This window comes from Capricornis sumatraensis, chromosome 2, assembly GCF_032405125.1.
Source record: "Capricornis sumatraensis isolate serow.1 chromosome 2, serow.2, whole genome shotgun sequence".
Taxonomy (NCBI): domain Eukaryota; kingdom Metazoa; phylum Chordata; class Mammalia; order Artiodactyla; family Bovidae; genus Capricornis; species Capricornis sumatraensis.
The window spans coordinates 20383200-20409533 of record NC_091070.1 but is presented as its reverse complement, the minus strand read 5'-3'; the positions used below and the strand labels follow the sequence as shown (position 1 = coordinate 20409533).

Sequence of the window (26334 nt, the reverse complement as noted above, 5' to 3'; positions counted from 1 at the left end):
CAGAAGGAAAATGAAGAGAGGAACCTATAGCAGAAGCCAAGAAAAAAATTTTTGAAAAGAAGAAAATGGTCAAAAATTGCTCTCCTGACAGGTAGTACTAATTTAATTTTCATCAGCAGTATTGAGAGTACTTGTCTTCCCACCCCTGTTCAACATTTTGCAAAAAGAGTGCTATTGTTATAAATTTCTTTTTCAGTGAATGTTGAATAAACCATTTACGTAATTTTCTGTTTTTGATAATAGGCAGAATTTCTCATAAAGTACTTTTTAATACAATTTTTTTTTAGTCCAAACTAAAGATGTTTACTGCACTAATATATGTCACAAAACAGTTTTTATTTGATTTTTCCTATTCTCGGTACTCAGATAATTTCCACAGTAGGTAATTGTTAAACAAGCAGAAATGTTTCGAGAGGAAATTGATTGCTTCTTTCTGTTATTTTATCCGAGTTAAATCAAATGGTTTTCCTGTATCTCTGTGCATTCCTGGGGAGGCAGAGAATTATTTTGTAGGTGAGCTAGGACTCCTGGGTTAACAGGGTAGTCACACTAGGATGGCATAGAGAGGTGGTATGGAAAAGGGCAGATTACAGCAAATATTCTGTAGATTTTACTATACTGTTAACTTCTTTAGCAGATGAATTGCTGATGAATTTTACCAAACCTATTGGAATAGTTATTGCTTCTGATTCCTCTGCTTGTCACCCTAAAAGTTGATTAAATGCTTTCTTTGCTAGAATGATAAAACAGTTCTTTCTTTCTTTCCTTCCTTTATCTTCAGAACCTTAGGAGTCGCATGTTTTATAGCTTGTACCATGGGTACTAGTCTCTGTTGCTTAATGTTATGGTAAGAAAGAAAAGAAAACTTAGGGGAAAGCAAGCCATTTCCTTTTGAGGTTTTAAGGGGAAAAGAAGTCCTATTTGTAGAGCTTAGTACAAACCAAATAGAGCCAGCTGCCCTGAGAATAGGCAGGAATATTAGTCACAAACTGGAGAAGTTTGAATTGTGTATCTGGCTGTTTTCCTAATCCTCCTCTCTCCTTGAATGTTGTCTAGACATAAACTGAACAGATTCAAGCACCGTAGTTATCATCTTGAAAACTTTGTATTTTGAAATAGTTTTAGGTTTACAGAAAAGTTGGCAAAACCAGTAAAGAGAGTTGTTATATACCCTTTGTCCAGCTTCCTCTAATATTAAAATTGTACATAGCCATGGTGCACTTGTCAAAATGGAGAAATTATCATTGGTACGTGTAGTACTATTAATGAATCATGGACATTATTTGGATTTCACCAGTTTTTCCATTAACATCCCTTTTATGTTTCAGGATCCAGCCTAGGATTCTATATTGTATTTAGTATCATCATCTTTAATATGGCTTTCTTTCTTTCTGTTTTCTCTTACCATTCCTCTATTCTTTGAGGAATTTTACAGTTTATAACAATCAAATTGTCTTAAAAGAAAAATTAGTAAAAGTTTTTATGTCTGTGCTAGGTACATTTTAGATGGATAAAAGAGTATTTTGAATGATTTTTAAATCATGCATTGACCATTGACCTATGTGAGGCTATTTTTAATTGAAATATTTTACATATGGTATGAAATAATTCTAAAGATGAGAAAAAGATTTTAGACCCCATTCACACAAAATGGACACTGGTGTCCATTTAATGCTATTTCCCTAATTTATAAATTAGAAACAGTGGGACAGACGCACAACCATGTTACACAGAAGACTGTGAGTAATCTCCTATGTGTCATAAAGTGTTCAGGAATTGGAAGGAGGGTGCCTCATTTCCTAGAAGGCTTTATGCAGAGGGTTTATACATTCACAGCCTTAACCCTGTGTTAGGCCTTATGGTGGGGGACCTTTATGGAGTTTGTTATTTCTGCTGAAACATCATTTCCCATAGTCTTGCCACCAGGCAAATGAATCTTTGTTCTGTGGAAAAGATTTTTTAGTGAAAGAATACCTGTTCTTGGGTGTAATGGTTTGCTCTGCTGTCAAGTATTTTATTGTAATATATCCAGCCTATTAAGGCTTTCTTAAGCTTTGTTTAATCATTCAAAGTTACAGTTCCTAGGATTTATAGAACTTAACATGATATCTAATATGGGTAGTGTACTGTTGCAGATTTACTTCTCATTGTTGCTTAGCCTTTGATTTGGTAATCTCACACAACTGCCGACAAATGTTCGTAGCATCGTTTTTGTTCACATCATACTGCAGTGTCAGTGTTGCTCAGACTTTCACTGTGGGTCTGTCTTGGCTTTTTCTTGGTAAAGAATATCTGTAGGTGATCTACTGAAAGTCAAACTACTAAAGCCACAGAAGTGCATCGCATAGCTCTTCACACCGTTGCAGGCGTTGGCAGGTGGCTTTTAGTTAATCATAACTTTATGTATTTTTGCTGACTAGTCGGGTGAGAATTAGAATTCTCCATGGGATGATTTTAAGCTGCCTGCCCTCCACTCCCCTGCTCATTCTGAGTACCTGCTCATCTCTTTCCCTTCTCTAACAAAATGCATATCATAATACAGGAGTGGGGCTGCTGTTGAGATACTCCTGAGTCAGCCGTCTTTGTTTGTTTTTAAAGGAAGTTACTCAGCAGCTTTAGAAGATTATTAGGAATTCTTTTTATTTTCGTGACTAATGTTTGTCATGACACTCCACTTGAGAATTGCTGGCCTGCCCTATGACTCAGGCTTCTACACGAGGGGTAACATAGAGCTGCCTTTATATTTCTTCTTTAAAAAAAGAAAAGCTCACCATCTGATAACTGGGGATTAATTTACCTGCATTCTTATTTTGCTTTACTCCAATAAATCACTGTCTAGGGGAATTTCAAGGTATGTGTAGTTTGGAAAGCCACTCTGCCTAGATGTACCAACAGAAAAAGCCTGTAGGTGATTGCTAGTGAACACCTCATGCTAACAGTCACTACGTGGGAGGTGTTAGTCTATTATTCGTGACTGTCTGAAAATACCTTATTGATTCCTGCTTAGGTTGCTGGTTTAAGTCATCTCCTTTTTTCCAGCAGTGAATAAATTACTGAATAATTTTGATTCTGGCTGAAATAGAGGCTTTTATGGTACTGATAATAGTAACACTTACATGGTGCTTTTTACCCATTCTAATCCTGAGCGTTTCACCCTTCAGTTAAAAAACCATTAGGTTTTTATCCTGAAAATAATATTAGTTATAGAAATTGTTCCAGGTAGTACTCAAGTATAAAGAGTCCAAAATAAAAGCACATATAGTCCAAAGGAAGGGTTCAAAGTAAAAGCAAACGATGCTGTGGCGATACTGCGGGACACATTCGCACATTGAAGGTTTTAGTTGTGGAAATTTTATAGCATCAGTTTCTAGAAAATTACTGGGTCAAAGTATGTACATTTAAAATGAAACTAGATGTCAGATTATACCTCAGAAAATGTTATACCAGTTTATATTCTCACTAGTGTATGTGAAAGGACTTACTGCTCTTTGTTTTCACCAACATTATTAGTCTTTTTTTGATGTTTTGATTTTGTAAAATGGCATCATGTTTTAATTTGTGTTTCCTTATTAATAGGTTCTTTGAATATCTTTTTATAGGTTTAGTAGACATTTATATCTCTTTTCTTTTAGCTATCTGTTGTGTCCTTTATCCTTTTTTGTAAGTCATGTTCTTTTTTTGGTCAAATAATCCTTTATTATTTTAGTCATGTTCTTTCTAAGTGGTTTTGAGAGCCCTTTGTATATATAGAAATTAGCTCTTTATTATATATTAAAAATTTCCCTTAATATGTCTTTTAACTGTATGATTGAGTTTTTTGAGCATGTAAATTTAACATTTTTAGTAGTCACATTTGCAACTTTTCTTCATGTGATAAAGACTTTCCCTGTTAACAATTTGTTAAAAAAATTCATGTTTTTGTCTAATAATTTTTAAATTTAAAGTTGCCTGATTAAAAAGGAAACTCTAAGTCACCCTTTTGTCTCTGCCACCATCTTCCCAGTTTTCACCTGCACTGCCTCCCATAAGCAACCACTGTGAGTAGTTTCTCATGAATCCCATTACAGCATATAGATTCAAATTCAAATACCTGTCTCCTTCTCCTATCAGTCCATTCTATATACCGCCTCCCCTCCCTTAATAGGTCTTAAACATCTGTGCATCAGTACCAAAAGGGCTTTTCAGTTCTTTATTTAAATTAACATACAGCATTACACTAATTTCAGGTGTGCAGCACAATGTTTGAATATTTGTGAATATATTATGAAGTGATCACCACAGTAAGGCTAGTTAACATCTTTTACCATACGTAGTTAGAAATTTTTTTTTTTCTAGTGATGACAACATTTGAGATTTACTTTCCTAGGAACTTTCAAATATGTGATGACAGTAATATTAACTGTAATCACCTGCCATTATATCCTTATGATATTTTATAGCTGGAAAATTGTACCTTTTGATCCCTTTCACCCATTTGAGTCACTGTCTATCCCCACCTTTGGCAACCATCAAATCTGTTCACTGTGATCTGTTTTTGTTTTGCTTTTAGACCACATATGAGATTGTACAGTACTTGTCTTTCTGTTTCTGATTTATTGTCTTTAGCATAATGCCATCAAGGTCTATCCATGTTGTTGCAGACAATAAGATTTCCTTTTTTTTTAAGGCTGACTAGTATTCTATTTTATATATATATACACACACCACATTTTCTTTATCCATTCATCCAGTGATGGACATTTAGGTTGCTTTCATGAATTGGGTGTTATAAATAATCCTGCAGTGAACATGCAAATGCATATATCTTTTTGAGTTAACATTTTTGTTTTCTTCAGATAAATACACAGAAGTGGAATTACTGGGTCATATGGTGGTTCTGTTTTTAATTTTTGGAGGCACCTCTGTGTACTGTTTTCCACAGTGACTGTAGCAGTTTATGTTCTCTTCAGCAGTGCTCTAGGGTTCCCTTTTCTCCACATCCTTGTTAACACTTGCTATTTATTGTCTTTTTGATAATAGCCATTTCTGAAAGTGTGAGGTGGTATCTCATTGTAGTTTTGATTTACATTTCCCTGGTGATTAGTGATATTGAGCACCTCATATTGAATATGAAGATGTACTTGTTGGCCATCTAGATGTCTTTGAAAAAGTGTCTTTTCAGACTCATTTTTACATTGAAAAAAATTTTTTTTTGCTGTTGTATGAGTTCCTTGTATATTTTGAATGTTAATTCCTTACCAAACATGATTTGTAAATATTTTCTTTTTGTTGATGATTTCCTTTGCTGTGCAGAAGTTTTAGTTTGATGTAATCCCACTTTTTTTTTTTTTTGGTTTTGTTGCCTCTGTTTTCCATATCAAACACAAAATGTCACTAAGATCTATGTCAAGGAGCTTAACCTTTGTTTTTTTCCTAAGAGTTTTATGGTTTGAGATCTTATGTGCAAGTCTTTAATCCAGTATGAGTTAGTTTTTTTGTGTGGTGTAAGGTAGCAGTCCAGTTTCATTCTTCTCCGTGTGGTTGTCCAGTTTCCCAACACCATTTATTGAAGAGACTGTTCTTTCCTCGTTGTCTGTTCTTGGCTCCTTTGTTGTAAAATTAATTGGCTGTAAAAGTGTGGGTTTATTTTGGTGCTCTGTTCTGTTCCATTGATTAATGTGTCTGTTTTTATGCTAATACCATACTGTTTTGATTACTTTAGCTTTGTAATATAGTTTGGAAGCAAGTTTTGGCTGTATAGTGATGCCTCCAGCTTTGTTTGTCTTTCTTAAGATTGCTTTGGCTATTTGGAGTCCTTTGTGATTCCAGATCAATTTTAGGATTGTTCTATTTCTGTGAAAAATGCCATTGGAATTTTGTTAGGGATTGCTTTGATTCTTTAGGTTGCTTTAGGTAGTATGAACATTTTAACAATATTAATTCTTTAATCCATAAGCATGAACTATCTTCCCATTTATTTGTGTCATCCTCACTTCTGTTCTCAGTCAGTGTCTTATAGTTTTCAGTGTACAGGTCTTTCTTTCCCCTTGTTGAATTTATTCTTAAGTATTTTATCCCGTTGATGCAGTTGTAAATAGAACTGCTCCAGCTAGTAATTCTAATAATATGTTGAATAAAAGTGCTGAGACTGGGCATCCTTCTCTTGATCTTAGTGGAAAAGCTTTCAGCTTTTGATGATGATGTTAGCTGTGGGCTTATCATATATGATCTTTATTATGTTGAGATACATTCCCTCTATACCCACTTTGTTGAATGTTTTTGTCATAAATGAGTGTTTTGTCAGATGCTGTTTTTACATCTGTTCAGATGATTATATGATTTTTTACCCTTCATTTTGTATAAGTAGTGTAACATATTGATTGATCTGCAGATGTTGAAACATCCTTGCATTTCTATAATAAATTCCACTCATGGTGTATCATCCTTTTAGTGTCTTATTGGATTTGGTTTGCTAATATTTTGTTGAGGATTTTTGCATCTGTGTTCATCACAGTTATTTGCCTGTAATTTTCTGTTCTTCTGGTGTCTGGTGTTGGTATCAGGGTAATGCTGGGCTTCCCAGGTGGTGCTAGTGGTCAGGAAGCCACCTGCCAATGCAGGAAACGTAAGAGATGCAGGATCAATCGCTGGGTCAGGAAGATCGCTTGCAGGAGGGCACGGCAGCCCACTCCAGTATTCTTGCCTGGAGAATCACATGGACGTAGGATCCTGGCAGGCCGTAGTGTTGCAAAGAGCTGGACCCGACTGAAGTGACTTGCAGTGCACAATGCTGGCCTTACAAAGTGAGTCTGAAAGTATTCCTTCATCTTGTGTGTTTTGGAAGAGTTTGAGAAGGATTGGTATTAATTTTTTTAATATTTGGTAGAATTCACCAGGGAAGCTGTCTGGTCCCGAACTTTCGCTGGGTTCAGTTGTTTTTTGTTTTAGTTGCATAGTATTCTATTGCATGGGTATATTATTTATCATGTTCCCTGCTAACAGATATTTGTTTATAGCCTTTTGCTAGCACAAACCATGCTGCAGTAAATAATTTGCACAGATGTAATCTTACATGTGTCTAGATACAATGTTAAGATAAATTCCTAAATATGAGATTGGTTGGTCAAAGGGATAAATGCTTTTGTCTTTTTCAAAGATAGTGCTAAGTTGCCCTCCAGAGGGGTAGTTATCACTTTACATGCCTGCAGGCACTGTATTAGAGTGCCTGATTGTGCTCCTGTGTGCCACAGCCTCACATAGTTTTGGGATTTTCATAGGTTAAAAGTAGTATCCTAGAGTAGTTTTAATTGACACTTCTCTCATTTTGGGATTGCTGCTACTGCTGCTGCTAAGTCGCTTCAGTCATGTCCGACTCTGTGCAAGCCCATAGATGGCAGCCCACCAGGCTCCCCCATCCCTGGGATTCTCTATGCAAGAATAGTGGAGTGGGTTGCCATTTCCTTCTCCAACGCATGAAAGTGAAAAGTCAAAGGGAAGTTGCTCAGTCATGTCCGACTCTTAGCGACCCCATGGACTGCAGCCTACCAGGCTCCTCCGTCCATGGGATTTTCCAGGCAAGAGTACTGGAGTGGGGTGCCATTACCTTCTCCAACTAATTAACTAGTTTAGTATGCAATAAAATAACAGAGGCTTTGAATAAGTTAAACTGTCTAGTAACAACTAATCAGTTTTCTGACTACTGTTCTTCTGCATAGGCAGGATAATTAATTCACGGATGGTCTTTCTGGTCTATCTTCAACTATTCTCACCCTACATAATCAATTAGGGACATCTTTTTACAGATACATGAAGAGAACACAGGTAGCTTTACGTAAGTTGAATTTGTTAAATCTATTTGTTAGGACGGGATTTCTGACACAAAAGTTGCTCACTGCACACTGAACCCCAGAGAAGTGATGAAACAAGACAGCTGATGTTAGGAGGTATATGGGAGTGGGGTAGGGTGAGAAGTCATGGATAAATTAATCTTTTCATAAGCTTAGGGGTCATTTTTTTTTCCTATTTTTCTGTAATAGTTTCACATACTTTATTTTCTAGTAGATTGTTATTGATATCTAGATATTTATTTTATATAGTAAGAATTAATTATATATTTGTAATCTTATTGGAAACATCTAAATAGTTCAGCCTATTTGGAATTTATTTTGCTCTAAGTGATATGGAATGTCTATTTAAAAATTTTTTTAGACAGTTGTCTCAATCAACCTAATTTATTAAACACTCCTATCTCTTTCTTAGTGGTTTAATGCCTCATTTTTCATAATCTTAAATTTCCATTGGGGTATTTGCATTTTCTGTTTTATCAGTATATTTATTCTTACATGAATGCCATACTCTCTTTTAGTAATTCTAGTTTAATAAATTTTTCTTTCTTAGTAATTATTTCTTCTTGTTATTTCTGTGGCCATTCTTGCATGTTTATTCCTCCATTTTGCTCCGTTTCCCAGGGATGTTGTTGAATTTTTTTATTGAAAGGTGTTGAATTTTGGATTTCTTTAGGGAGGAAGGTTTGATATTTTTATAATACTGGGTTAAGATGAACTCTTCATTTCTTTTTTGTCCCTCAGTAGATTTTTTTAAAAAGACATTTTCTTCTGTGTTAACCTCGCACACAAAAGACTGTATAGTCAAAGCTATGGTTTTTCCTGTGGTCATGTATATGGATGTGAGAGTTGGACCGTAAAGAAGGCTGAGCTCCGAAGAATTGATGCGTTTGAACTGTGGTGTTGGAGAAGACTCTTGAGAGTCCCTTGGAGAGCAAGGAGTTCCAACTTAAAGGAAATCAATCCTGAATAATCATTGGAAGGACTGATGCTGAAGCTCCAATACTATGCAGCCATTTCTTTTGCTGTATTTCTAACTGATAATTACTTGTATGTAAGAAAAATCATGTTTTTTTTTTTTGAAGTCTTATTTTAGAATAGTTCTAGATATATAGAAAATTTGCAGAGAAAGCTCAGAGAGATCCTCTATATTCTGTACCCAGTTTCTCCTGTTGTTAACATCTTAGCTTATTATGGTGTGTTTATTACAACCAGTAAATCAGTGTTAATACATCATTGCTAACTTACAATCGCTGCTTTGTTCAGATTTCTTTTTTATCTCATGTCCTTTATTATGTTCCAGGATTCCATACAAACCTGTTGACTTCAATTTATCTTATAATTAGATACCATAGAATTAGGTTATTCTTTCTAATAATTTTTCTGTTTATTTAAAAAAGATTTTCAGATATGCAGTTACATTTGTAAGTAACAATTTTAACTTCTTCCCAGTATTTATACTTTTTTCTCTTGTGTAATTTCTTGGTATGATACTTCACATATCTATATAAAATAATGCTGAAAATATGGACAGCCTTGCCTTATTACCATCTTTAATGAGAATTCTAGTGTTTTACCATTGAGCATGCTAGGTTTTTGTTTAGAATATAGACTCTTTTTTCTTTACTGTGTTATGGCAATATTTCTCCATTTTCCAGTGACTTCTGGTGGTTCAATATCAGACTGATATTTACCTCTGTGTATTCTGAGGTTTCACAAGTTTTAACCACCTCATCTTTTTTTTTGCAGTTAATATTTGCTTATCTTAGTTTTGTCACTACATTGTTGTTCAGTTGCTCAGTCGTGCCTGACTCTTTGCCACCCCATGGACCCCATGCTGGGCCCTCCCTGGCCTTCACCATCTCCTGGATTTTGCTCAAACTCATGTCCATTGAGTTGGTGATGCCATCCAACCATCTCGTCCTCTGTCATCCCCTGTATCCCCTTCTTGTGCTGCCTTCAATCTTCCCCAGCATCACGGTCTTTTCCAGTGAGTCGGCTCTTTGCATCAGGTGGCCAAAGTATTAGAGTTTCAGCTTCAGCATCAGTCCTTCCAATGAATATTCAAGGTTGATATCCTTTAGGACTGACTGGTTTGATCTCCTTGCTGTCCAAGGGACTCTCAAAAGTCTTCTCCAGCACCACAGTTTGAAAGCATCAATTCTTCCGTGCTCAGGCTTTTTTATGGTCCAACTCTCACATCCACACATGACTGCTGGAAAAGCCATAGCTTTGACTATATGGACCTTTGTCGCTACATTGTTCAAATATTATTAACAACATCAAATAGTTGTGCTATTATATGCCCATGCACTATCTCCTTTCAAGTTTTCTCACTTAATACTTATTGTGGCTCTGTGAAATGAAGATCTGTTACTATCCCTATTTTTCTAGTGAGGAAACAAGGATCCTAGAAGTTAAACCACTGGTTCAGGGTTATACAGATTGCCTCTGCTGTTTCTTCCATTTGGCCTCAAGATGACCATCACGGTCACTTTCCACTGTGCTCTTCCACAGTCATGCAAGATGCTTTTCTGATTAATCCGTGTCTGAAAGCCTTCTTGTGATCGACTGCGGTCAACTAAGTGTCTCCAGATCTTTTTCAGTATTTATTCTGAGTCTAGAACTCTCAGAGCTGCCCTTGAAATCACCATCTAATTATATCTTTAATCTTGGCTCCCCTTCTCAGCTAGCATATTATGTGAATACATTGGAAGCCCATTATAAATCTCCTGCAATTTAGTTATGGTTCTCAGTGAGATAATTTGTCTTACTCATCATTTTGGAGGGGGGGCTAAGGTAGCCAGATTCTGTAGCATGTACAGGCGTACTTCATTTTGTTGTGGCTTCCCTTTGTTATGCTTCATAGGTATTTATTTTTTCACATGTTGAAGGTTTGTGGCAACCTGTGCAGCAAGTCCGTTGGCACCATTTTTCCAAAAGTGTTGTTTTCTTGTGTCCCTGTATCATGTTTTGGTAATTTGCATATTATTTCAAAATTTTATTACTAAATTTTTTATTATGATCAGTGATATTTGATGTTACTTTTGTAAGAAGATTATGACTTGTGGAAGTTTTAGATTATGGTTAGCATTTTTAAGCAATAAAATATTTTTAAATTAAGGTATGTACATATTTTTAGACATAATACTATTTCACACTGAATAGACTACAGTATAGTGGGTATATATTCTATATATAGGAAACCAAAAAATTCATGTGGCTTGCTTCACTGTGCTGCCCACTTTATTGTAGTGGTCTGGAACTAAACCTGCAGTATCTACAAGGTATGCCTGTATTATAAATGGATTTTATTAATATTTAATATCCTTTCACTTATTGGTCTTATGTGGGCCTTTTTCCCTGCTGTGTTTATTTAAAATACTATTTGTTTTGCCATTGCTGCTGCTATTACATGTGCTTCTTCACTCCAGCTACAGAGGTGCAGCATTTGCTGTCTGTTTAAATCCTGCTCATTCTAGTTTTTTATGAAATTTTATGAAATCTGAAATCGTTGTCTTCATGAATATGTAAATAGCAGCAAGAGACACAGTTGTTTCAAGGGCTGGAACTTTTTTGGAAACTTTAACTGAAGTTTGGCATTGCGGTTTCTAGTGGGTAGAGGCCAGGGTTGGTGCTGAACATGCTATCTTGAATAGGACAGCCCCTAACAACATAAGATTATCTGGCCCCAGGTGTCAGCAGTGCTGAGGCTGAGAAACTGCTCTGGAGCATTCATTGTCTCTCTTTTTTAAAGTTTGTCCCTGCTGGATCTTAGTTTCTGCCTGTGGGCTCTTAGTTGTGCCATTTGGGATCCAGTTCCCTGACCAAGGATCGAACCCTGGCCCCCTGCATTGGGAGTGCAGTCTTAGCCAGTGGCTCCACCACCAGGCAAGACCTAAGAGTGTTCATTCTCAATAGGCATGTTGTTGTCTTCAGGCGGGCGGCGGGCAAAAGTTATTTCTTGGGATGGGGGGTAGTGGTGAAATATTTTTATGTGCAAAGTGCATATATGCATGTAGTATATGTAGATACACAGTGTTCCTGTGGTGGTGAAATTTTATGATGGAGTCAGTATTTAGAAAACCTACACTTCAGTATGCTTCTCCTCTACACTTACAGCACTTCTAACACCAGATGTTGCGGGGAGGGGGGGTTCCCCACCAAGGAATTCTCTGAGACACTCTCTGACAGTTTAATTCAATTCTGATGCATTTACGTAGAGATAGCATCAGATCCCACAAGTTAAGTTTTTCATCCTACAAAACTGCTCCTCTTCCCCACAATTAAAATGCCAGTCCAAAGTGCAGACTGTTTCTTGTGCTTCTGACCAGTTGACTATAAATCAGTGCTTTCCGTGACCCCATCCTGAGGTTTGATTGAGTTGCTAGAGAGGCTCACAGAACTCAGGAAAACCATTTGTCTACTGTCTACCAGTTTGTTGTAAAAGGCTGTAATTAAGATAGAGAATATGCAGGTGGAACGGATTCATAGAGCAGGGTATATGTGTGGGAAAGAGTTCCCAGCTTTCATACCCTCTCTGGGAGTGCGGCCCTCCATCACCTCTGTATTCACCAACCTGGAAACTCACAGAACTTCATACTATTGGGATTTTATGGAGATTGTTTCACACAGGCCTGATCAGTTGCTAACTCCACTTCTAGCCCTTTTCAAACCGTACAGAGCTTGAAGGATGAGACTGAAAATTCCTAGCTTCTAATCATGGCTTAGTCTTTTCTGGTGACCAGCCCTGATTCAGGAGCCCACCCAGAGTCACCTCATTAGAAAACAGGCCTTCCTATCACCCAGGAAATCCCCAGGGATTTGCATGTCAGGAACGAGAGTAAACACCAGATGTTAGAATGGCAGATGCCGTTTGTGCTCTTCTCGTTTGGAAATCGGAAGCGTTGAGGAGCTCTGTGCCAGGAGCCAGGACAGAAACCAATATATCTATTTGTTATTATTTCACAGGGAACACTTAAGGGGAAAATGTCTAAAATGACTCCTTAAGATGGCAGCAATGAAAAAAAAGTTAACACTGCCTTGAAGGAGACTGTCTACTTATAATGATTTGGAACTCAGGTTCTCAACCACTGAAGTTAGACTAGATGTAAATCCTGTTTTTGCCAGTTTACCAGCTACAGACAATGACTTCATAAGCCTTTAAGTTTTCCTATTTGTAAGAGATGTAGATAGTGATAGTACTTTCTTCAAAGGATTGTTGTGAGACAGATACTTTGCCATTTAAAGCACGTAGCACTTGGTAAAAGCATAGTACAGTCTCCTAAGATGCTCCAGGAGAGAGAAAGGATCTTATTTATTGCAATGTAGCTGGGGCTTAAATCAGTATTCAATAAATATATGTTGAATGAATGAATAAAGCTCTTATTCCTTGAGTTGAATGTGTCATTTACCATTATGGAAACTGAGGAAGTGGCAGCAGTAAGATAAACTGTACTTCCCTTCATTCTTTTTTTCTGTTGGGCAGCTTTTATATTTACCTCACGTAAACTCTCATGTGTGATACATTGCCTATTTGAACATTTACTTTTAGAGTAGAAATGGATTATATAGCATGCAATACCATCATTCTGTTTCAAGCCAGTTGAGTGAGTTCAGAGCAAGAATGATAGATGCATTCTGTTAATGCTCTTAAGAGAGCTAGTATACTTTTTTAAATTTAATTTTGGCTGCGCCTGGTCTTCCTTGCTCTATGGACGGGCTTTCTCTGCTTGCAGCGAGGGGGGCTCCTCTCGAGTTGCTGTGTGTGGGGTTTTAGTTGCAGTGTGTGGGCTCCACAGTTGTGACTCTGGGCTTAGTTGCCCCATGACAAGTGGGATCTTCCCAGAGCAGGGATCAGACCTATGGCTCTACATTGCAAGGTGATTCTTAACCACTGGGCAACTAGGGAAATTTGCTAGTATACTTTTAATTTCTAAATCTTAACTGACTTTCATTCTTGTGTTAGGATCTCAACTTGCAATTTATTCCATTCTGTTTTTAGTGAAACATGAAAGAATGTACAATCAAATAATAATGCTTGATAACTTATTTTTTGTGTATTCATATTTTATATAAAAAATTTATTTTTATTGATCCTTGTAATTTTCCTGTGGCTTAATGCTTTTGTTACTGAAACAAATCTTTTGATTTTTAAGCCTTAAATTGGAACTGTTGTTATTTGTGCTTATATTGTACCCTACTTTTATAGGAATATAGTTATTAAGTGCACAAAGAATTCCATTATTTTTCATATATTTGCCTCTAAGATAATCTCACTGAATATACCCTGAACTGTTGTTTTTTTGAGGTATAGTAAAAAGATAATAACCTAGCTTCTATTCTTCAGAATCACAAAGTCATGTGGCAGATTTCTTATTTTCACTTACTATAAATTCTGAAAAATTATTTCAATAGACTATATCAGAGACAGAAAGAAATATTTACCATATGATTAATTTTTTTATCAATTTACTTAGGGATTTACTTAGACTGATTAAACTATTGAAAGAATGATTCATACAACAGAATGTCAAGTTAACTTATTTACAAAAGGAGATATGAATCAAGATGGTTCTTAGTATAGGATACCCCATTCTGTTTCCAGAATGGTTAGGTTTACTCAGAAAAACATATGTAAAACAAAACATTGGTACCTTTCCAAAAACAGACACACAGATCAATAGAACAAGATAGAGAGCCCAGAAATAAGTCCTTGCATTTATGGTCAATTAATCTATGACAAACGAGTCAACACTATACAAGGGAGAAACGGCAGTCTCTTCCAAGTGGTACTCAGAAAATTGGACAGCTAAAGTTCAAAATGGATTAAAGATCTAAGTGTAAGACTGGATACTATAAAACTCCTAGAGGAAAATATTGGCAGACACTCTTCGACATAAATTGCAGCAGTATTTTTTTGGATCTGTCTTCCTAAAGTAAAGGAAATAAAAGCAAAAATGAACAAATGGGACCTAATTAAAATTGTTTGCACAGCAAAGAAAACCACCATCACAACAAAAAGATAGCCTACTGAATGGGAGAAAATATTTACAAGTGATATGACTGGTAAGGGATTAATATCCAGCATATATAATCAGTTCGTACAACTCAGTGCAAAATAAACCCAAGAAAACCAGCCTAATTAAAAAATGGGTAGAAGAACCAAATAGACATTTTTCCAAAGAGGAAATGTAGATGGCCCATAGGCACATGAAAAGTTGCTCAACATTGCTAATCTTCAGGGAAATGCAAATCGAAGCCAATCACACCTGTCAAGATGACTGTCATCAGAAAGAAGACACTCAACAAATATTGGTTAGAGTGTGGAGAAAAGGGAACTCTAGTACATTGTTGGTAGGAGTGTAAATTGGTACAGCCATGATAGAAAACAGTATGGAAATTTCTCAAAAAAAACTAAAACCAGAACAGCTGTATGACCCAGTAGTTCCTCTTCTGGATGTATTTTTTGAAAATAAAAAAAGCACTGATTTGAAAATATGCATCCTAATGTTGATCGCATTATTTATAATAGCCAAGATATGGAAGCAACCTAAGAATCCAACAGATGAATGGATAAAGAAGCAGTGGTGTATATATATATATTCAATGAAATACTACCTAGCCATAAAAAAGAATGAAATTTTGCCTTTTGCAGCAATATGAATGGACTTGGAGGGCATTATACTAAGTGAAATAAGTCAGACAGAGAAAGAGAAGTACTATATTATATCACTTACATGTAGGATCTAAAAAATACAGCAGACTAGTGAATGTAACAAAGACTCACAGATAATAGAAAATAAACTATTTGTTTCCAGTGGGGGTAGGGGGACTTAGCAGCAGCAGCAGCAGCAGGGGTAGGGGGGCAGTATAAAGGTAGAGGAGTGAGAGTACAATCTGTTGGGTGTAAGATAGGCTCAACGATATATTGTACAACATGGGGAATATAGCCAATATTTTGTAATAACGGTAAAGAAAAATTAACCTTTAAAAATTGTAAAAAAAATTTTTTTAAATTAAAAACAAAACATTGGTGCCTCTCAATTATATTCTTATAATTTCATTTGAGGTTTTTTTTTTTTTTTTTGTAAAGAAAAAGATCACTTTCAAAATATTACTGCTCATTGCCAACATTCTTGGCCCATTAAGAGTTCAGTTAGAAATGTACAGTGAGATTCATGTTGTTTTCATATTTACTAACACAACAGCCATTCTACAGCCCATGGATCAAGAATAATTTCTACTTTCAAGTCTCATTATTTAAGAAATACATTTCTTAAGACTATAGTTGCCATAAATAGTGATTTTTCTCATGACTTGCTTTATTGCAGTGCTCTAAATTCAAATCTATGATAGCTCTGAGATATGCCTATAAAAGTCTAGATTCATATAGGTATGCCTATGTAAGGCTAGATTCTACCATCCAACTGTCCCTCAACAAAGAAAGAATTACCATATTATCTGAGTTGTTACGAAGTCTTTTATATTGCCTGCTGCTTGCTTGCTTGCTTACTTATTTTCCCCAGTTGCTTTTTTTGTGTTTTCAACACGGTTTTCTTTTTTAAGTCCTAAAAAATTTAGTATAGTTATGGTAACTATTAGGAGGGTTTGTTGTTTAGTCACAAAGTCATGTCCTACTGTTGCAACTGCAAGTTTTGAATGCCGTAATGAATTATTAACGATAAAACTACGTATGTTACTCAGTTATGGAGATAGGAATATGCATTCATGAGATGAATGGAAAAGGAATAAAAATTGTCCTAATAAAACACAAATGGGTATCTGTTATAAACGGTTTCCAGTAACAACATCATACACGTTCAAAAGTGTTATAATTTAAATGATAAATGCCAAAATGATGATAATGTGCTGTGTAAGCCTGTTAGATAACTCATGATGGCTTTTAGTTAGATAAAAGATATATGTAAATTAACTGAACAAAATTGTTTTATGAAATTGGAGGGTAGAAATAGAATGGTAAAGAACCCACCTGTCAGTGCAGGAGAAGTAGGAGACGCAGGTTCCATCCCTGGGTTGGGAAGATCCCCTGGAGGAGGGCATGGCAATCCACTTCAGTGTTCTTGCCTGGAGAATCCATGGACAGAGGAGCCTGGTGGGCTACAGTCCATGGGGTGACAAAGAGTCGGATACGCCTGAAGCAACTTAGCATGCACTCAAATATAACGTTTTAACTAAAGACATTGACTTTCACCAAAATTTACAGATTCAGATCATCTAAAAGCTTTTTCTTTTCTTGTTGGGAAAATTTAAAATATAGAAAAGTTCCTATAAAATATGGAAGATAATTTTAGTCCATCAGTATACAGCCTTACTTTTATTTCTTAGGACTTTTATTCCCTCCCTTATTTTTCGAATTTGTGCTCTGTCTTTTCGTATATGTTTTAAGCTGCCTATCTTTACTCCTAACACTTGTATATTGATGGTGGCTTGTATGTACTGTATATATTACTTTGGTCTCTTTCCAGCTTGTTAATATGTGTTTTTTAATGTTGCTTTCCTAAGCACATTCTACTGTAGATAAAAATGTAAACACAAGTACATGTTTTAGAGTGACATAAATATAAAATGCAAGTGTAAACAGAAAAAATCTAGTATTTTTAGTAGTTCTATTCATATTAAAATAGTATGTAGATAAAATTCTAACGTGCAGAAATATGTATGTATGTATGTGTTAGTCACTCAGTTGTGTCTGACTTTTTGCAACCCCACGGTCTGTAGCCCACCAGCCTTCTCTGTCCGTGGGATTCTCCAGGCAAGAATACTGGAGTAGGTTGCCGTTCTCTTTTCCAGGGGATCTTCCCAATCTAGGAATCGAACCCAGGCCTTCTGCATTGTAGGCAGATTGTTTGCCGTCTGAGCTTCCAGGGAAGCACAGGAATATGGGTAGGCTCGTTTCAGTAGTTCGTTTGTAAGCCAGTGCCTTGGGGAAAATATATTCTGAGCTTGTGAGAGGTTCCCAGCTGGCCTGCTGAAATCAGTTTGACTTACTATGTAGTTGGAATTATAGAAAATTATATTTTGGATTTTTTTCTTCGGGCATGTATGTCTGAATCTTGACAATGGGAATAGTTTCTTGTCTTCTGCAGCCCCGTCCTCTGAAAGGAAATACTTACCTGGAATCCTTAACCTCAGCCCCCTGAAGGGGACTGTGGCAAGAGGGCTGAATTCCTCAAGCTGTGGTTGTGATACGAGGGCCTTTCTGAGTCCTTTGGGGGCAGCCTCCCAAAGGTTAAAAACATTCCTTTGGGGACTCCACAGGCAATGGGATAAACCCTACTGGAGGCTAATATAAATAGGTGTGTTGAAAATACTAAGCAGCTAAGATCTTACTACTTCCTGGTTCTCCTTCCCAGTTCCTTCTAACACTTTCATAAACATCTCCCCCCATACCTACCTACCATGGGGCGCCTTGATGAATGGGATTGTCCTAAAGTTCAGAAGTGACTGCCTCACTTATTTGTGCAAAAGGTGCCTACGTAGTGAAATACATACTCTTTAGACTAAAAAGATGAAATAAAAATAAAATAATTCCTTTGGGGATTTTCCTGGAGATCCAGTGGTTAGGATTCCACATTTCACCTGCCATGGCTTGAGTTCAGTCTCTGGTCTGGGAACTGAGATCTTGGGCCTGTGGCCAAAAATAAATAATTAATTAATTAAAATTCTTTTTCTTTCTAATCTAACCTCTTCCTTTACCTCTAATTAATAGTCATTTTCTAGTTTATGGACAATGTTTGGTTACTAAGACCTTCATCTTTTCCCCCCAGCATTCTCTGTCTGCCTGAAGTGAAAGGTGGTACAGATAGGGAACTGAATTCTGTACTTTGTAGGAATTAGCTTATGCACTTACCTTTTTTTTTTGTGTGTGAATAAGCCAAAATAAATTTTCCATTAGGATGATTAAGTAAAGGTAGCATCCCCAAGCTTCAGGTATACCCGTAGAAAAGCTAGATCCCGGTGCCAATCGACTGCCCCACTGTAGCTCTGTGAACTGTGGTTCTTAATTCTTCCCCTAGTTGACCCTTTGTGCCCAGCAAAATGGCCACAGGACTGATGGATTTGAGGGTAGACTCTGGAAGGAAGGCAGTCCCCTTGTTGTTGCTGTCTAGTTTTTCTTTATCTCAAAAAGTATTCAGGAAAGTTGGTTCAGATATTATTGATGGATAGAATTTATGGTTTAGGACAGGATTAGTACCTACGGTTCACCACCCCATCCCCAGGCATACTGCTTTGAAATTCTGCTAATTTTTGTTTTCATTTGCCAGATTTATTTTTGCTGTTTTATTTTTACTCCCTTTTCTATTATACAAAGACAGAGCAGACAACTTTAAAGCTAATAAAAATTTAACTTCAGTTTTTGTCTCCAAATAGACTAATGATTGTTTATGTTGTAGCTCAGTAGAAGCACCTTAGTAATTGGCAACAAAGTTCCCAAACCACACAAGGAGAGAGCATGGACTTAAAAGAATAATCTGAATGAATTTGGTGTTTTGAACTTGGAAGCAAAACTGCTATTCAGTTTTTTTCTTATAGCTGGATATTGAACTGTGACTTACCATAGGGGAACAAAGAAAGGCCTCAGATGACTGGTAGTTGTATTACTAGTTACAAATTTATGGCTAAACGCTCTCAGGAAAAATGTCTGATTAAAGGAGATATTGAGAAATATGACCTTCTAGTTAACTATTTGTTTTGAAAGGCAGACCTGAAATTTTTTCCCCCAATTTTACAATTTCTCTCATAGTTAATATATGAGATTAACTATTAACAACTTTTATTTTTTTAAGAGACAGTGAGGTTCAGCATAGATAGTGGACATAGTGTCTTTACATTGCTGCACAAGGAAATGAGTGTGTTTATATCATAAAAAAAAGTTACAGGGAGCACATAAACAAGGATTATTTATATTTGGAGTACAACCCTGTCTTATTCACATATTATGTAATGTGATACATTAACTCTCTATTTGGATTATAAGCTTTTTGGCATGAACTTTATTTATACCAGTGCTGTCCACTGGGCATGTAACGTGAGCCACGTAGGTAATTTAAAATTTTCTAGTAGCTGCATTATATATTTTATTTAACCCAATATAATCTAAATGTATTTCAACAAGTAATCAGTATAAAGACTGAGATATTTTGCACCCTTTTCTCCATACTAAATCTTCAGAAACCATTGTTATTTTATTCTTAGTGCACATTTCAATTCAGGCTAGCCACATTTTGAGCACTTGATAGCCATAGGTAGCAAGTGGCTACTGTATTAATAGATAGTGCTGTCTTACACTTTTACAGTTTAGTATTAGGAGCGCAGTCATTGCTTTGTGTGAGAATGTGTGTGTCTGTTATTTTAGCTACAGATTTCTCTAGTTGAATAAAGTATAAAAGATTTTAAAATGCCTGTCTTTTCTTTCTCTTTAAGGCCCTTCCTTCTTCCATGATTATAGTAGCAGTTTATTGTCCTGTGATAGCTGCTGTTTTCATTGTTCTGAAGATGGTCAACTATCGACTCCACAGAGCCCTGGATGCTGGAGAGATTGTAGATAGGAACGCAAATGAGTTCACAGATCAGCGAGCCAAAACTGAGCAAGGCAACTGTTCAACACGGAGAAAAGATAGCAATGGCCCAAGGTAAGGAAACCCATGCCACTCAGTTTTTAAGGGTGTACATGACGCCTGTGTCCAGTGATGTGGTTATTGTGTCAGGCCTGTTCTGTTCACCTGGTTTTACCGCTGTCAATACAGTGACAGGTATGATTGTCACATTAGACAACAGCAAAGGTGACTATCTGGAGATAAATCAGTATCCTTGGCCTTATTAATGAACAACATGTTTGAATGATAATAATCAGAATAGTATAATAATTAAATACACCAAAGACCAAAACCAGTGGCAAACAAGGTAAAGAAATAATAAAATATGACTTCGTAAATCAAAGCATTTTTACTTACACATATATGTAGTTACATGTATGTACATATACTTATATACTTTTATATAAAATGTGTATACATCTTAAGCTGTGATAATATTTTACTTGACACTTATAATCTGCAGTTTTCCCTTTACTGTAATTTTTTTTTCAGTTTTATATTCTCGCCTTAGAAACTTAGCTATTCCTTCCCTCGACCTTAGCATGACTGATTTCCTGTGTAGTGGTAACCCCCTCCTAGATGCTTTCTTTTCCTGTCTCAGCTAAAATATTCTCCCTGCTGCTCTCAGTCACATTCTACCCTGTTACCTCAGCTTCAACCAGAGGAATTTAGTTGTTACAGTCAAAAGGTTGTGACTTCTTAGAAATAATAGGTGTCCCTATTGTAACTCTTCAGTTGTTGCTTTATGAGCATGCAACATTTTTAAGCTCATGCAGCCCTCAGAGCAATTCTATGAGATGGATGCTGTTATTATCCTTGACTTATAGATGTGGAAAGTAAGGTGAAAAGGATCAAATAATCCAGGCATTCAGGCTCTGGAGTCCATGCCTTTTAACCACTATGCCATGTTTCCACTCAGTATGATATATTATATCAAGATATAAATAATGCCATTAAAGAGGGGGTATTCATCTTCTAAGACAGGGCAATATTTCTGTGCCATCTTCAGTGCACTTAAAGCCTTTGTCCTTTTTCAGTTACATTTTCCTTCATCCCTAACATGATTATCCCATTTGTTCATTGAACAGATGTTTTACTCTTGTGATAATTTTATTCATAGCATAAATCACTATCTGAAGTAATCTTACTTAATCATTTGTTTGCATTTATAAGTTTCTTGAAGGCAGTGCCTTGTTTTTCTTATAAACTATTTTATTCCTAGGTTCTTGAACAGTGTCTTGCACTAATAGGTACTCAAGAAATATTTCAAATTAGTGAAAACATTTTTTTTCTGTGATAGTATTTTTTTTTCCTCCTGTGATCGTATTGTTAATGACTGCACAGTATTCCATTTTGTGGGTATGTAATAGCTTAATTTAGCTATCTTGTTTTTAGTTATTTAAGTTATTCTCTAATTTAAATTTAAGTATTAGATCACTGTGATGTTTAAATTTTAAATGACTAAAATGTTTTTTATCATGATTTAGCAGAAGTAGAATTACTCAAAAAACTATACCCCATTTTTTAATATATATTGCCAAAGTCCAAAGAGTTTTACCTTTTAATTATTGTGATCAGCAGTTGGAGGGTCTTTTTCTTTTCCCCCGCTTTTGGCAGCACTGATTATTTAGTATTTTCACAAGCTGGTAAATATCTCATTGTTTAATTTTTTCAGTTTTCAGATTACTAGTGAAATGGAGGCATTTTTCTTATGTTGTTCCATTTAAATTTGTTATTTTGCGAGTTGTATGTTTTTCTATCAGTGGTTAATTTTTTACTGTTGATTTGGAGAAGATACTTATGAAGGATATCAACTTATCTTTTATGTCAAATACTTTTCCTCACTTTATGGCATTTTATTTATGTATTTATATGCCACAATTAATTTTTTTATGATCTGTTCTGTTCTATGCAAGTTTATTAGTTCTGTCTTTGATATCAAGTTTTGTAAGATTTTTCTTTCCCCAAATTATGTAAATTTTCATCTGTGTGTACTTTCAGTGTTTTTATACCATTTTATCTTTTATTTTTTACTTGTAGTCAATCTGAAGAACATTTCTAACTTGTTTTCAGATTTGTTAGGACCAACAACATTGAATGAATAAGCATCATTATGTCCATTTCTGGGCTCTGTTTTCTGCCTCATTGATCTCTCCTTTTGCTTATAATACACTGGCTTTCTAACATGCTTAATACTTAGCAGTGTGAATCGCTCGTCACTATTTTAATATTATCTTAGTTATTCTCATGTGTATGCTTAGTTTTTTGTGAGATGTTCCCTTGTCTGCTCATCCTCCAGAAAATCTCAGTAGAATTTTGATGATAACTGTATTAAATTTGGAGGGAATTCAGCTTTTAAAACAGAAAGCCTCACTCAGAGACGTTGTGTGGTCGTTGTACAGTCACTTAGTCTTGTCTGGCTCTTTGATGGACTGCAGCACGCCAGGCCTCCCTGTCTCTCACCATCTCCCAGAGTTTGCCCAGGTTCATGTCCACTGCGTCAGTGATGCCATCCAGCCATCTCATCCTCTAATGCCCCCTTCTCCTTTTGCCTTTAATCTTTCCCGGCATCAGGGATTTTTCCAGTGAGTTGGCTGTTCACATCATGTGACCAAAATATTGGAGCTTAGCTTCAGCATCAGTCTTTCCAATGAATTTTCAGGACTGATTTCCTTTAGAATTGACTGGTTTGTTCTCCTTGCTGTCCAAGGGACTCCCTTGTATATGTATATGGTGTATGTGCATAAATCTTTTAGTGGATTCTACATAGTTCTTAAGTCTATTCTATTTCTGTTATGAAATGCATACCCCCATTTAGTGGGTAAGCAAAGAGAATGTAGATTCTGCACTTAATCTGCCAGGGGCTTGATCAGTTCCTGATAGTATGACCTTGAGGGAGTTAAGCTTTTATGCCTTGGCTTCCTCATCTGGATGATGAGACAAATAATAGTACTATCTCTAGAATTCAGTTCAGTTCAGTTCAGTCCCTCAGTCGTGTCTGACTCTTTGCGACCCCGTGAACCACAGCATGCCAGGCTTTCCTGTCCATCACCAATTCCTGGAGTTTACCCAAATTCATGTCCATTGAGTCAGTGATGTCATTCCCTTCTCCTCCTGCCCTCGATCTTTCCCAGCATCAGGGCCTTTTCAAATGAGTCAGCTCTTCGCATGAGGTGGCCAAAGTACTGGAGTTTCAGCTTCAACATCAGTCCTTCCAATGAACACCAGGACTGATATCCTTTCGGATGGACTGGTTAGATCTCCTTGCAGTCCGAGGGACTCTGAAGAATCTTCTTCAACACCACAGTTCAAAAGCATCAATTCTTTGGTGCTCAGCTTTCTTCACCATCCAACTCTCACATCCATACATGACTACTGGAAAAACCATAGCCTTGACTAGACGGACCTTTGTTGACAAAGTAATGTCTCTACTTTTTAATATGCTATCTAGGTTGGTCATAACTTTCGTTCCAAGGAGTAAGCGTCTTTTAATTTCATGGCTGCAGTCACCATCTGCAGTGATTTTGGAGCCCAAGAAAATAAAGTCAGCCGCTGTTGCCACTGTTACCCATCTATTTGCCATGAAGTGATGGGACCGGATGCCATGATCTTCGTTTTCTGAATGTTGAGCTTTAAGCCAACTTTTTCACTCTCCTCTTTCACTTTCATCAAGGGCTCTTTAGTTCTTCTTCACTTTCTGGCACAAGGGTCGTGTCATCTGTTTATCTGAGATTCTTGATATTTCTCCCGGCAATCTTGATTCCAGCTTGTGTTTCCTCCAGCCCAGCGTTTCTCATGATGTACTCTGCATAGAAGTTAAATAAGCAGGATGACAGTATACAGCCTTGACGTACTCCTTTTCCTATTTGGAACCAGTCTGTTGTTCCATGTCCAGTTGCTTCCTGACCTGCATACAGGTTTCTCGAGAGTCAGGTCAGGTGGTGTGGTATTCCCATCTCTTTCAGAATTCCACAGTTTATTGTGATCCACACAGTCAAAGGCTTTGATATAGTCAAAGTAGAAATAGGTGTTTTTCTGGAACTCTCTTGCTTTTTCAGTGATCCAGCGGACATTGGTGATTTGATCTCTGGTTCCTCTGCCTTTTCTAAAACCAGCTTGAACATCTGGAAGTTCACGGTTTACGTATTGCTGAAGCCTGGCTTGGAGAATTTTGAGTATTACTTTACTAACGTGTGAGATGAGTGCAATTGTACAGTAGTTTGAGCATTCTTTGGCCTTGCCTTTCTTTGAGATTGGGATGAAAACTGACCTTTTCCAGTCCTGTGGCCACTGCTGAGTTTTCCAAATTTACTGACATTGAGTGCAGCACTTTCACAGTATCATCTTTTAGGATTATGAGACTAAATGAGGTCATATATGCAAAGCACTTAGAACTATTTCTGATACATGGAACAATGTAGTAATTGCTAGCTCTTATTACTTCTGTGTAAGTTGTATATGATTAATTCTGGATAATTGTATATATTCTTAATGCTTATTTTACTTATCTTTTCTATTTTCTTTTTAGTTTTCAAAAAGATTTATTGTTAAATATATATTTCAAACAGTATATCAAGTATATGTGAGAATAATAACCAAGTGAATACTTAACACCACACAGTTTAAGTAATAGGACATTATACAAATACAAGTCTTTCTCCTTTCATTCTACCCTTTTTTTTTCAGGAGTGATCTTTATTTTTAAATATTTTATTAATAATTCCATTGGTTTACTGTTATACAGTCTTTGTCAGTTCAGTTCAGTTGCTCAGTCGTGTCCGACTCTTTGTGACTCAATGAATGGCAGCACACCAGGCCTCCCTGTCCATCACCAACTCCCAGAGTTTACCCAAACTCATGTCCATCAAGTCGGTGATGCCATCCAGCCATCTCATCCTCTGTTGTCCCCTTCTCCTCCTGCCCCCAACACCTCCCAGCATCAGGGTCTTTTCCAATGAGTCAACTCTTTGCATGAAGTGGCCAAAGTATTGGAGTTTCAGCTTCAGCATCAGTCCTTCCAGTGAACACCCAAGACTGATCTCCTTTAGGATCATCCTAAACCTATTATTACTTAATTTTGTCTGCCTAAGATATCCTGAAGACAGTCATACTGTTTGTATTTCTCTGTGAAGGGCTTTTTTTGTGCAGAATTTCGTATTTTGTAGACTTAGGTATGTTGATGCTTCCGGCTGTTGTTTGTGTTTGCTCTTGTCTAGTCTACTACTGTTGGAGTAGACTACAGCTTATCTGTTCTCCTGTTGATAGTCATTCAGATGGTTTCTAGGTTTCTTGCTCAGATAACACATTATCATATGTTTCTTTGGCCACATGTGTATATCTAATATTTGTAAGCTGGTTCACAGGGCATTTTCACATTCAGTTTTATTAGGTAATTCCAAGCTGTTTACCAAAACAATAATACCAGTTTATGTGTGAAAGTCCTTATTGTTTCATATCCTCAATATTTGATTTTGTTGTTGTTTTTGTAAGTTTTACTAGTTTTCCATTTTAACAACTGAGTGTTAGATGTGTCTTATTTTGACTTCTATCAATAGTTAACCTTTCTGATTACTAGTGAGACAGACCATCTTACCTCACATATATGGTCCATTTAAGCTTTCTGTTCTTTCCAGTGCCTGTTTATTTCTTGTTTCATTTTTCTTTGGGGTTCTCCTTTTTTTGTTAAGAAGAAGGAGTTCAAGAGAGAGGGAACTTATGTATACCTATGGCTGATTCATGTTGATGTATGGCAGAAACCAATACAATATTGTAAAACAATTATCCTTCAATTAAAAATAAATAAAATTTAAAAATATATATTCATTATATTACCCCTTTGTTGATTATATACACTACAGATGTCTTTTTCCAGTTTATAGCTTGTCATTTTG

At 36.4% G+C, this 26334-nt stretch overlaps 1 protein-coding gene across 2 annotated transcripts in view; it reads left to right on the top strand.

Moving 5' to 3' along the window:
- The window catches only part of PCNX1 (pecanex 1), a 184813-nt gene that overhangs the window by 8664 nt on the left and 149815 nt on the right, over positions 1-26334 (top strand). For both annotated transcript variants that reach the window (XM_068961318.1, XM_068961307.1), the window contains exon 2: positions 20271-20479. In XM_068961318.1, coding sequence (XP_068817419.1) covers positions 20271-20479 — 209 coding nt within the window. The remainder of the gene's footprint in view (positions 1-20270; positions 20480-26334) is intronic.